Below are 12176 nucleotides of genomic sequence, written 5' to 3' on the forward strand. Positions count from 1 at the left end.
TAACACTTAGATAGCGTGTAATAACCTATGAGAGCGGCGATAAGAATGAGGAAGGAATATCCGAAGGTGGAAAAAACGCCATGTCTTACTAGGGATTGTCGAGGGATTAACTATAGATTGGTATCTTTTTCAATGTAATTTTGCTATTTTAGTGTTATAGCTCGAATAAAAAAATACTGTTCTAATAGTTGTGGCATATTTTATAGCTTCTTTTCAGGTGTCTTTTGAGATATTTCCTCCGATGCCTTTTTTTTTCATATTCTTATATCTATTGAGGCTCAGCCCTCAGGCTTTGCTCCTTCCTCCATCGACCATTCCTTCCTATTTTTCCTTCCCATCTCCTATTATTTACTATGGCGTCATTGCCTAGAACCGATGTTATATTAGCCAAGAACAGCCCTACTTGGACCGAGGTGGCGCCACTGGCGGCTAGTGACCGCCGTAGAAGACCGATCAGATAAGATTTCCATCAGCTGATGTTCTCCGCACTTCCAGTTTCCTTCTGCTTTCTTCTTCTTTACTCCTCTAAAAGATATTTCGATGCCAACTTGTCTATCTGATTAATCGTCATGATGGTCTCTCGTTCGGCCTCCATCCTCACTGGTGCTCTCGCACTGATTTTACCCTTCGCGGCCCACGGCTTTGTTGTCCCGCTTCCGGACAATATCCAGGCCTTCCTCGGACAACCAAACAGTTTGAATCCCAGCCCAAACTCTAACCATATTGAAGATGAGAATGTCTTGAACCGCCCTTCATGGTTCACCTCAACTTTGATGGCCCGCCGCCTGCTTGCTTTGTCTTCCTCTGGCGTCATCTCCACCAACTTCCCAGAGTCCCTTCCACCCTCTGCACATGCTCCCTCAGATGTTGCCGGTCTCTCGATCGCACTCCGCGAGTACATTGCCGATTGTGATGGATCCCTGCCATCCGATTTATCTCATGACGATAACGGTGATCCAACAATTCTTGGCCTTCGCGTTGGAACCACTTTTAAGAACATTGCAGCGGGGTCTAATCTCAGTCTCCAGTTAGACTGGTGGGATCATCTTGATGAGGCCGGTCCAGTCTACCCTGGTCTTCCTCTCAGCCCGGCTGCTCTGCCTCGTGTCACCCTCTTCGGATACTTGGATAACCTCCCGTCCCCGCTTCCCGATGACGCAGCTGCAGCCCTCGAGGAATGTTTCCTCGGGCCTCATCCTGATGCAAAGGTCTGGCTACCCGGTGCTTCTTACTCGCCTCATGCGAGTTTCTGGGCCCGATTGGTGGTCACCCATGCTTACTGGATTGGCGGGTTTGGCGACGTGCAGCAGATTGGGTGGATCAATCTCACGGAGTGGCAGGGGATCCGACCGCACGGGAGTGTAGAGGGCGTTGGTGATGGAAGAGGGTGGCATGATGTCCGTTTGCCGGGTGAGAAGCAGTAGAGAGAGTGTGTACCTAGGTACTTCCATAGGGATCGACGAATGGCTAAGGGTTCGCAGCGACGATCGCATTAGTTATTCCTTTTTTTTCGCATTAGACCTGCGCATGCTGCATGGGTAGCAATTAAGCATATCTCGATATCTCTACACGCTAAACAATTTTTACGAGGTACATTGGAGGTACTTTTGAGCTCTCCCTTCTCATTCGTCCCCCTAGTCTTATCTACATAATGTAGGCTTATCATTTCAAGGTTCTTATCATCATCCATGTTGTGCACGGAGCATGCCGGGGGGCAAATCTGGGGAATAAGAAGAGGTTGGAGCTGCAGTTCTTCTGATTCTTTTATGTTTCAAATTATTGAGCTGTTCTACCCCTTGCGTTGTGGTGTAACATCAACATATACACACCGAAAGAACCTGGACTTGAACCCTCCTTGTCTTGAGAACACCCATAGCACCGATTGCCTCCTCAATCATGAAACTGCGTATCTCTAGGCCGCAAATACGGGTCTCGCAGGGTGAGTCTGCATTTGCAGCAGGCAATGCACGGTGGACAAATCGTGATCTCGACCCGATTGCCAAGCATGGCCGCAAATGGGGTGTACCCAGTATAATAGGTGCGGTACTTGTGCTTATCTTTTGCGAACAATAGACTGGAGCTAATAGAACATTTTGCTAGCATATTGGATCTCCGATGCCTTGAACGCAGCGACCTGGCAATTCGCCAGCAGTATGATTGCCGTCGGCCTCACCTATCGTGAAGCTCTAGGCATCATCGCCTTGTCCTTCTTCATTATATCGTTGGTCATTGCTGCGAACGGAACTGTGGGCGCCATATACCATGTTCCATTCCCCGTGATCGCGCGTGCTAGTTGGGGCTTTTGGGGCTCATATATCGCCATCATTTCACGAGTCATCCTTGCTGTCTTTTGGTTTGCTATCCAAAATGTCAACGGCGGAAATGCTGTCCATGTCATGATTGGCGCAATATGGCCAAGTTTCTTGAATATTCCCAATGGTATCCCCGAGTCGCAGGGAATCACGACCGGTGCTATGGTCGGGTTCCTGATCTTCTGGTTGATCCAGGTTCCGTTCCTTTACATGCATCCCAACAAGCTGCGCTGGCTATTTACGATCAAATCGATTCTGGTTCCTATTGCTTGGATCGCTATCTTGATATGGGCATTTGTCACCGTGAAAGGTGGTGGTGGCGTATTCGCAAAGCAGGCTCCCACAGTCTCCGGCTCCAAGTATAGCTGGCTATTCTTGGCCAATATGACATCCGTTCTGGGCAATTATGCAACATTGTCTGTCAATCAAGTAGGTCCTACACTGCCTTTGTATCAAATATAGCGAAAGCTAACCGTCTTCAGTCTGACTTCTCCCGATACTCCCGCGTCAGCCCCCGCTGGCAGCTCCTGTATGTCCCTATGCTACCTATTATATTTACATTCTTCGCTTTTATTGGCATTGCTGCCTCGTCCGCCGGCCAAGTTGAATATAATCTCTCGTCTATCCCATGGGATCCAACCGTTCTGATCAGTTACTGGCCCAACCGCGCGTGTCGCTTTTTCGGCGCAGCTTCCTTCGCACTAGCCTCCCTGGGCGTGAACATTTCGGCCAATTCTCTTTCAGCTGCTAACGATTTCACTGCACTGGCACCACGGTATATCAACATCCGGCGCGGGCAGATCCTATGCGCCTTGTTGTCGTGGTGTCTTGTCCCCTGGAAAATCCTCGCATCAGCAGGCAACTTCCTTTCTTTTATGTCTGCATATGCGATCTTCCTTGGTCCTATTGCTGCAATTATGATGGTTGACTTCTGGGTTGTCAACCGCCGTCGATATGACACCCTCGCTCTATACCAGCCCAATAACCCAACATATCGCTATACATTCTCCATCCCGGGCCTCCCGGGCAAGAGTATCTCTGGCACAAACTGGCGTGCTGTGTTGTCTTTTATTGTGGGTGTTGCGCCTAGTCTTCCTGGACTGGCCAACTCTGTGAACTCTAATATCGATGTCGGTGTCGGTGTACATCCGTTTGAATTCGGGTGGTTATTGGGCTTTGTTGCCACATCTGTCGTCTATATGTTGTTATCGTGGCTGTTTCCTGCGCAGGAGACTCAGATTGACCGTGCTGTTCTACCTGACGAGATATACGATAGAGGCATGGTGGTCGAAGGAATGGAAGCGGTTGACCCAGATAGCAAGGATGTGGTTACTGATACACGGGAGAAAGATATGGATGTGGAAAAGGCTGTCTAGGCCTTCCTGATGCTGATGTGAACCTTTTGTTCTGTACCAAGTGGCATGTAGATGTCCATGTTAATATTCAAGCGATCAACTTCAAGAATAAGTCGACCGCTCATGTGGCTTTATGTCCTTACCAACGTGGGGCTTTCAGAATTTGAATATCCATTTGGCCCGAGATTATATGGTTGACTTTATATTTAATCATAGTATGTTGATGTGCTCTCTAATTCATTTTTCGATTTCTTTTCCATCTTAGTGTTGGTGTCAGAATCCTTTCTGGTGTCCTTTCAGATGTCTTTCCAGATGTCTTTTCAGATCTTCGAGTGTGATTGTTTCCTTTTCGAATATAGTTGAGACTGACTGTGGAATTGCCGGAGATATCATATTGACTAGGAAGTCAATAGACTAGGAAGTCAATATCTACTCGGAGAAGTAGACACCAGTCCCATTTTCATTGGGCGATTTTCCATTTTTACCAGGTTTACTGACTGGCTCCATTCTTGGAGCCGGGTAAGGACCCGGCGAATTGACTCAACGAGTCGTCCTTCTGGCTTTAGCGAGTTTGGGGTATCAGGACGAAGAGCCTCGCCTCCGGTACTAGTTTCTTCGAAACCCTCATTGCCTTCTGGCCCTGGAATCATCTCTTCATCCCCGATCTCGGGCTCATTGTCTTCATCCCTCGGTGCAATCAATGTCTACCACCTGGTGGAGAATGAAGAATGGCTTAAAATGATTCTTATAGGAAGTCTTTTTGATGTCTCTTTTGATGTCTCTTTTGATGTCTCTTTTGATGTCTCTTTTGATGTCTCTTTTGATGTCTCTTTTGATGTCTCTTTTGATGTCTCTTTTGATGTCTCTTTTGATGTCTCTTTTGATGTCTCTTTTGATGTCTCTTTTGATGTCTCTTTTGATGTCTCTTTTGATGTCTCTTTTGATGTCTCTTTTGATGTCTCTTTTGATGTCTCTTTTGATGTCTCTTTTGATGTCTCTTTTGATGTCTCTTTTGATGTCTCTTTTGATGTCTCTTTTGATGTCTCTTTTGATGTCTCTTTTGATGTCTCTTTTGATGTCTCTTTTGATGTCTCTTTTGATGTCTCTTTTGATGTCTCTTTTGATGTCTCTTTTGATGTCTCTTTTGATGTCTCTTTTGATGTCTCTTTTGATGTCTCTTTTGATGTCTCTTTTGATGTCTCTTTTGATGTCTCTTTTGATGTCTCTTTTGATGTCTCTTTTGATGTCTCTTTTGGTGTCTCTTTTGGTGTCAATCTTATAGCCAGAAGGATGAAAATGGATAGTCATATAACTAGTATATGTACAATGGAAAAGGCATCAACTGGTATGTACCATGGCATACAGAGAATATTTTCTTTTATCGCTGGGCCCATTCCACTTATAAACTCGGCCTGCTAGGTAGCATGTTTATGGAACTGTAATCAATTTAATAGTTGTATGAACAGGGAGCTCACCTCATCATTTTATATGGGGCCACTTTGTCCCTCGAGACCTGTATATGCAGGTTAGGCGTTTGGACTCATATTTGACTTCCCAGCAGTAATTCATTTGATCAAGCCGATATCTAGTAAGACCTCGTTAGTCTCCACGCTAGAGTATTAGTTAGGATTAGGTCGACTTTAAAATTAGTTGCAGATAGATTTGGGACTTTTGTCTGCATATGCTCAAGCACCCCAGGATTGGAATAAAAATAAATGTACACAGCACCTGGTACTTTGTAAAAACCTGGCAGTGCACAATATGCGCCGTGCATAAGACTCCACTCTATACTTAGAAACCAGGGATAATACCCGCCACCCGAAAATATCCCCACAGCCACACCCAAGGTCCACAGCCACACACCGCCACCGTTGACGCGTGAATGACTCACAGCGGAACCATAGATTGCAGTTTCATGGGTGCACGGTCAGACCTCTGTCATGTGCACATCTGGGCAGTTGCCTGGGCGCTTAGGAATACGAGAAGGGGCCGATATCGCTGTTAAGCTGTATTTGGATTGACTATCCTATCCGAGGGCAAGAAACCCTCGGGGATGGCATATCTGCCATCCCCTAGATGGATGAGTTGATACAGGTATAATCAGGGCAGACGCCCGCTTCCCCTCCCAAAGTAACCAGAGTAAATAAAGACCATAACCGTCCCATGCCAACCACACTCCGCCCGCAACCACAAAAGTAGATAAAAGAAAGGTAAAAAAAAGTGAGAGAACAAATGCACGATGAAAGTAGAAGACACGCCAGTCATCACCACATCGTACACATCGTGGGAATCAAACGCCCAAGTCCCAGTACGTACGACCGAGTGCCCGAGAATAGGGGTATGTACAACGGGGTCGGTTCGTCGTAGGGAAAACAAAAACAAAACGACGGACTTTTTCTTTTTTTGCCTCGCACAAAGGAAATAAGAAAATAAGGAAATCCGCTAATAAATCGCAAGTTAATTCAAGTACTCCGCAACACGGAGACTCGGGTTCAACGCGATCTTGCGTGCTTCGCTGCCACAGCAGGCACGTTTCATGCCAGCTGGTCCAGAGACTAGGCCAGTCCGCACAGGGGGGATGGAGGACCCATGCTGCGTCATAAACGAGCGTGGGAACTGTCCATCAGGCAACACAGAGTGGTCACCAGAGGCCCCGAGGTTGATCAGATGGCGCACATGGTTTTGGAGCAGGAGATCGTCGGATCCAGTACGTCCACGTTTTCGGCACTGGCGCCGTTCGGGCGTCGCGCCGGAAAGTTCGCAGAGACTCTGAGCAGCTTCGCTCAGGCTGGAATCCAGGGAAAAATTAGATAGGTCTGGGACCGAAGAACCCATGGAACTGGGGTATTCAGGAGAGCTGTAGACGCCGACCAGACAACTCTCATCAATCGGAGAGGCAATGGCCAGAGTCTTGCGGGACTCCTTGAGGGAGTTACTCGTGCAGCGCAATGTGGCTTTAACAGCCAGACGAGCTGGTGCCGAGCCAGAAGTACCCGAGGCGTTGGACGAGACTGATGACGACCGCGAAGAGCGGGATGACAGAGTAGAGACGTCCGAAACCATCGAGTCAGGTGAGGATGCCGAAGAGGTCGAGCGAGCCAAAGATGACCGACGAGCCGCAGCCGGGTAACCATCGTATGACTGAGTCCGAGGGCAGAATGACAGGGGCGGGCGCTGATCGAGTGTTGATCGCGCCATGCACGCATTCTGCGCCTGAGACATAGCCGTACAGATGGATGGGCGACGGGGGTTGTAAGCAGCTACACTCGCAGCAGGAGTGGAGGACACTTGAGATTGGGGGGTCATCTGTGGCGTGGGAAGCATCATAGGCCGTGGAATACTGGGCAAAGCCAGGTTGGCAAAATCCATCCGCGGAGTCGGCTCCAGGGTGCGTGGAAGACTCCGAGCGTAAGTTGGAGTTTGTTCACGCGGCAAGGAGCGCACCGACTCGTTACTTGGCAGACTACGAGGCGAGAGGTATTCCGACAGACCGATATCCATCCCACCCATCGCTGAAACTGGGGTCACGGGATCTGACTCTACAAAGTCCAGTTCAGGAGTGAGTCTGGGTAGGACAGTCTGCCAGCACTGACCTTTAGCGACTGGGGGTCCACCGGCACCAGGGGTCAGCTTCAAAACCAAATCAGTCCAACGTTGAAACGTTGCCTCATCGATATGCAGGCGCCATCCGACGGCCTTGAGGAACATAAGCTCATTCTGGTTGATCTCAAGAGTGTTGAGCCCAGAAATCTTGCTCCAGGCTCGAGCGGAGTAGTTGCGATCCTGCAGATACTTTGAAGCGAGAATCAGAGCTGCCAGGAACATCCGGCGTCCACACTGCATTGCCCGCAAGGGCGACTGATCCCGACACTGCTCCTTGGTGAAGTCATGCGTAGGTACGTGGGGCTTGATTTTAATCAAATAATACAAGGCCACCTGCAAGGTACTGTAGCTAGTACGCGAGCGGCGGAGGGTCTCCTGGATAAAAGTGCGGAGAGGAAGAACCCCTTTGGATCCGGTCGCGGCATCACTGCGGGATGCCGCGGCGGAAAGGGGCCAGATGGTCTCAACAATCTGGGATGCGGTGTCTTAAAGGAGGGGAAGTATTATTTAGCTGAGCGTACAAGACGTACTGTGAGGAGTCCTTTTTCAAGACTTACCGACGAGGTTGTCGACGAAGTTCACCTTCCGTTCCGACTGCCGTAGCAGACATGGCGGAGGGCGCGCACTAGGAGCGCTAGAAGAATAACTGTTAGTGCGCCGAGGGTGCGTTCGCAGCTCGGATGGCACTACACCGTCCACCTTGGAAGCAGGTCCCTTGGCAAAAGCCCGGGGGCATGCTCCGTTCGGATTTCTTCCTGCCAACTGGCTATTACTCTCATTCTCCCAAATCACGTCAACCGGGTTGGTCGAGGTCGATGATATCGAACTCTGCGAGGAGACGCAATCGAGGGAGAATACAGATGAGGAAGAGGAGGAGGCGGCGGAGGAGATCGAGGATGCATAGGGGTGAGCGTGGTGAGACGCTGTCAATTGAGAGCTTGGGTTTGAGATATTCATTCCCAAGACGTCCATCCCTGACATATCCGGAAGTACTGTGGAGTTCATTATAGGGCGTTTGTTGAACAAATGTTCAAATGAAGAACAGTCGGATAAAAGCGAGATGGTCCGATTTTTGGAACCGTAAGTGTCAAGATACCGTTAAGCAGGGAACCGGGAACGAGAGCCGAGGAGACAGAAGCCGTCTTTGCGACGAAGGCGACGGCGGACCTTTAGAAGTAGAGAGCCAGGTTGATAACCAGACGTAGAAAAATAAGCGGAACCGCCGGGTGTAGCGGGTAAAAGAGGGCAAAGGGGAAACAATCAACTATAAAGACAAGAAAAGGAAAACGTATTCACGATCCGATCAACCAAGTGCTTCTGATATAAGAACCAAAGCAGGGGCACGTGGCAATATGACTCTTTCTTCCGAGTGTATTAGATGGAGCCAGAGACGGTGACGATGCGGAGGTCGGTAACAGCAGCACAGGCGATCGGAACGGATGAATCAATAAGGTACATTTTGAAATGAGTCGTGTGATAGAAAAGGAGTTATATCAAGGCACCCAACGGACCATGGACAGGCAGAACCACGCTGGTGGCTGTCTGTACAAGGCAGTCGTTGAAGCGGCTAGGCAGAGAGGGAGGCGAGAGTCGGGGGGAGGGGATGAGGCTGAGGGGAGGCGAGATGGAGATGTTAGAGTCAGAGAAGAAAGGGAAGAGGACATTTATGGAACGACTTTACCTATGACTCTTTTTTTTAAAAATCTGTTTTTTGACTAAGAGATTTGGGAGGGGGCAAAAAATGGGAGAAGGGGAAAAGAAAGTCACACTGTGGCGAGAAGAAGTGGGTGGCGGGTTAGGAAGATGCCGGGAGGCGCAGGGACCACACGTATATAGAAAAATAGAATATAGTCAAATATTCTACTTCTCTCTTTGATAGTAATCTTCCTATATAAATCAGAAGAGGAACATTTCGATAGAGATGGGTGAGAGGGGGGAAAAAAAACCCGGATGCGGCGAGAAGACTCCGAGATAGGAGGGTTGGGAGAGACCTCGGGTGTGGTACGACGGTGACTCACGCATCTATCACCTTTTTTATATGCCGTGAGATACATTATATTCGATTATATTAGATATATTCTATTAGATAGATAGTATAATATCTTCGATTTTATCTATCTTCTATTATCTATTATTATCTATTATCATACTAATCTTGGGGGTTCTTTCTCTATAATATTATCATTATCTAGCCCTATAATGACTTGTCCATGCAGTGGTACCTTATATTTGTGTAGCCACTCATAGTGTGATCAATGAATCTTATATAAATCAGTACTCCGTAAAGGAAAGGTTCATTCACAAATAGGTTCATAATACTCAAAATCACTATAATCCGTCCAGTCTGAAGGCTCTATCTAAAGTCCCACTGAGTCATAAAGCCGCTTGCCACGCTGTCTTCGCACCTTGGCCAATCCACGCGCGGCTGTTAGGCTGCGATCCACTATCATTCCCATTATTCCACCATTATCTCTATTCTGATTGGCTGACGCTGCGATCGGCATTGCTGGTTGGGGTTGCCTGCAGCCTTCCAGATGGAGCTGGGGAACCTCGGGAGTGAACTCATATGACCTCACGGTGGGAACTTAGGCTGAAAACAAAGAGCAGATGTTTGACAAGGTTAGGCCTTCAAGGGATTCCTGGAAGATTCAGATATCCGTGGCCTAGAGATCATCATAGGGCAGCCAGGTGGCAAAATATGCGGTCTGCAGTAATGTAGTGGGAGAAAAAGGACAAATCTGAACCCCCAAAAAATTTGGGTTATAACACGTAGTCTCGATAAAATATATCTAGATAGCCCAACGATACTGTATATCGATGTACACAAGCTATCTACTCCGTACTCCGTACCACAACTACAAGGATCCAAGCACCTCTCGCAATACCCCTACCAGCCCCCGTACTTCGGCCTCTGTCATATTGTTAGCACCGAACGAATCCCATCGAAATACCCACTCACCGGTGTTATAGTGCAGGAAGCTGACCCGCACCACCCCGTCCTCCACATTGTCCAATCCGCACACGTCGGCCAGTAACCGGTGGCTGTACATATGACCACTGCGGAACCCAAAGGCCGATCGACGCTCAACCTCCTCCACAAGGCGCTGGCTGCCCACTCCCTGCACAACAAAACTAATAACCGGCACGCGGAGCTCCTTGCTGGCCAAGGGTTCACCGATAACATCAATTCGGCTATTAGACGCTAGGAATTCCAGTAGAATCTGTTGCAGCCGCTCCTCATGCTCGGCCATCTGGGCCCAGGTCGTGCTAGGGTCGGAGCCAAAGTACTCCACAACGTGGGGAATACTCTGTGTAAGCTCATAATTAGCCGACGCGAGGTTGAGCTTCAGGTCTAGCGTATCTGTGGGCTTGAAGAAATGGCCCAGTGACTGGATCTGGTCGTGAACGCGTGATGAGGCATATAGTTGCGCCAAGTGTGGTCCATACACCTTGTACCAGGAGAATACCTAGTGGGGGGAGATCAGCAATGCGCTAGTCATGCAAAAGCTTGGGTTGCAATTTACGTAGAAGTCCACGTCCAACGCCTTCACGTCAACCTGACGATGCGGTGCCAGGGCCACTCCATCCACACACAGCAGTGCCTGTTTTAAGTTCATGTGAGCAAGTATGTAGAGACCAATAGATTTGATCGTTACTCACGCGAGGATGAGCATGGACAACGTCTGCAATCTCTCGGATGGGACTGATGGTGCCAGTGATATTGGAAGCATGAGGGCATGCCACGAGTCTAGTCTTATCGGAGAGCAGAGACTTCAACTCGGTTGGATCACACACTGGGTTCTTTGGGTCGGCAGCAGCCCACCACTTTACAGTCAAGCCCAACCTCTCTGCTATATGCACCCACGGGGAGCTATTCGCCTCGTGGTTAAGTTTGGATAAGACCAGTTCATCACCAGGCTGAAATTTAAGCGCGGTGGAGAGATTGTGCAGTAGCTGGGTGGTCGAGATACCAATGCTGATCTGTTTCCGATTCCATGCATTAGCACCTGAAATTTGGCAGTTGTCATACTTCTTGGGAAGCAAACGCCATGGATTATCGTGCAGGTACCTCCTCGGGCGCAGCGTTGGTAAAACCAGCAGCCACTTTGTATGCATTAGCGTACGCATTAGTCGAAGTCTGGGAGACTTTATAGCTGGCTCCGAGCTGGACATTCGTGTTCAGCAGGTAATAACGGATACTATAGCAGCGTCAGTATATAGCCATCTACAATGGGATCGATTAGACCAACGAGTCAGCCACAGTATCGAGAACCTGACTTCCACCTGTAGTTTGACAATCAGCATAAATCTCAAAGTTAGCGGGGCTATCAAAATGAAGGTTTATCTCACCAGCGTTGTCCATGTACACTTGCTCCTGCTGCAGTGCAGGGAAGCGAGAGCGAGCTGCCGAAACATCGAGAGCAGAGGCCATATTGAATATTATCAGATTAGCTTGATATAGATAGATGATAGATGTATTTGGCATGGGAATTGTAAGATACGAAGAATATCTGTCCACTTGATAATTGTCTCGGCCGCTGAGAGGGGTAAACAGTGGAGCTGTTAACGGATTTGCTCCGGTCTCAAGCTACGTTGTACTTCGATTCTGTTCCGTCTCGAATATATGAGTTCAGCATCATGTCGACTCTACATCAGATAGCTTTCGATCGTAGATCTATATTAAAAGGAGTAGGTTGCTTCACTTGAATAGCCACCCATATTACCCGCAATATCATCCCTCCACAAGGCAATAGAAAGCAGAAACTTGGTAGAACTGTACAGATAAATGCTTATCTCTTGATAAACTATACAGAGGCATTCCTACATATAGCCATGGCATGGAAAACGTGAATTAAATGCGAAGATTTTGCTTCCATCGGGTATATGTATGAAATCCAAAGCCAAC

At 48.3% G+C, this 12176-nt stretch overlaps 4 protein-coding genes across 4 annotated transcripts; 2 read left to right on the forward strand and 2 right to left on the reverse strand.

Moving 5' to 3' along the window:
- Positions 1-572: 572 nt before the first annotated feature.
- PEX2_063370 (uncharacterized protein) lies at positions 573-1424 on the forward strand (the record flags this gene model as incomplete). The annotated part of the gene is made up of 1 exon (XM_016743608.1): positions 573-1424. The coding sequence occupies one exon, from the start codon at positions 573-575 to the stop codon at positions 1422-1424; it is 852 nt and encodes a 283-aa protein (XP_016593850.1).
- A 472-nt stretch (positions 1425-1896) lies between these two features.
- Positions 1897-3688, forward strand: PEX2_063380 (nucleobase cation symporter-1 family protein; the record flags this gene model as incomplete). Its single annotated transcript, XM_016743609.1, has 3 exons — positions 1897-2043; positions 2088-2741; positions 2795-3688. 3 exons carry the CDS (start codon positions 1897-1899, stop codon positions 3686-3688), a joined length of 1695 nt encoding a protein of 564 aa, XP_016593851.1.
- Positions 3689-6124: 2436 nt separating this feature from the next.
- PEX2_063390 (putative G1/S-specific cyclin Pcl5) lies at positions 6125-8275 on the reverse strand (the record flags this gene model as incomplete). The annotated part of the gene is made up of 2 exons (XM_016743610.1): positions 6125-7755; positions 7828-8275. The coding sequence occupies 2 exons, from the start codon at positions 8273-8275 to the stop codon at positions 6125-6127; spliced, it is 2079 nt and encodes a 692-aa protein (XP_016593852.1).
- A 1850-nt stretch (positions 8276-10125) lies between these two features.
- On the reverse strand, positions 10126-11702 carry PEX2_063400 (putative aminotransferase; the record flags this gene model as incomplete). Its single annotated transcript, XM_016743611.1, has 7 exons — positions 10126-10181; positions 10230-10737; positions 10795-10872; positions 10931-11251; positions 11340-11469; positions 11521-11554; positions 11621-11702. The coding sequence occupies 7 exons, from the start codon at positions 11700-11702 to the stop codon at positions 10126-10128; spliced, it is 1209 nt and encodes a 402-aa protein (XP_016593853.1).
- Positions 11703-12176: the final 474 nt, after the last annotated feature.

The sequence above is a fragment of the Penicillium expansum genome (genome assembly GCF_000769745.1).
Source record: "Penicillium expansum strain MD-8 chromosome Unknown contig203, whole genome shotgun sequence".
In the NCBI taxonomy this organism is placed as follows: domain Eukaryota; kingdom Fungi; phylum Ascomycota; class Eurotiomycetes; order Eurotiales; family Aspergillaceae; genus Penicillium; species Penicillium expansum.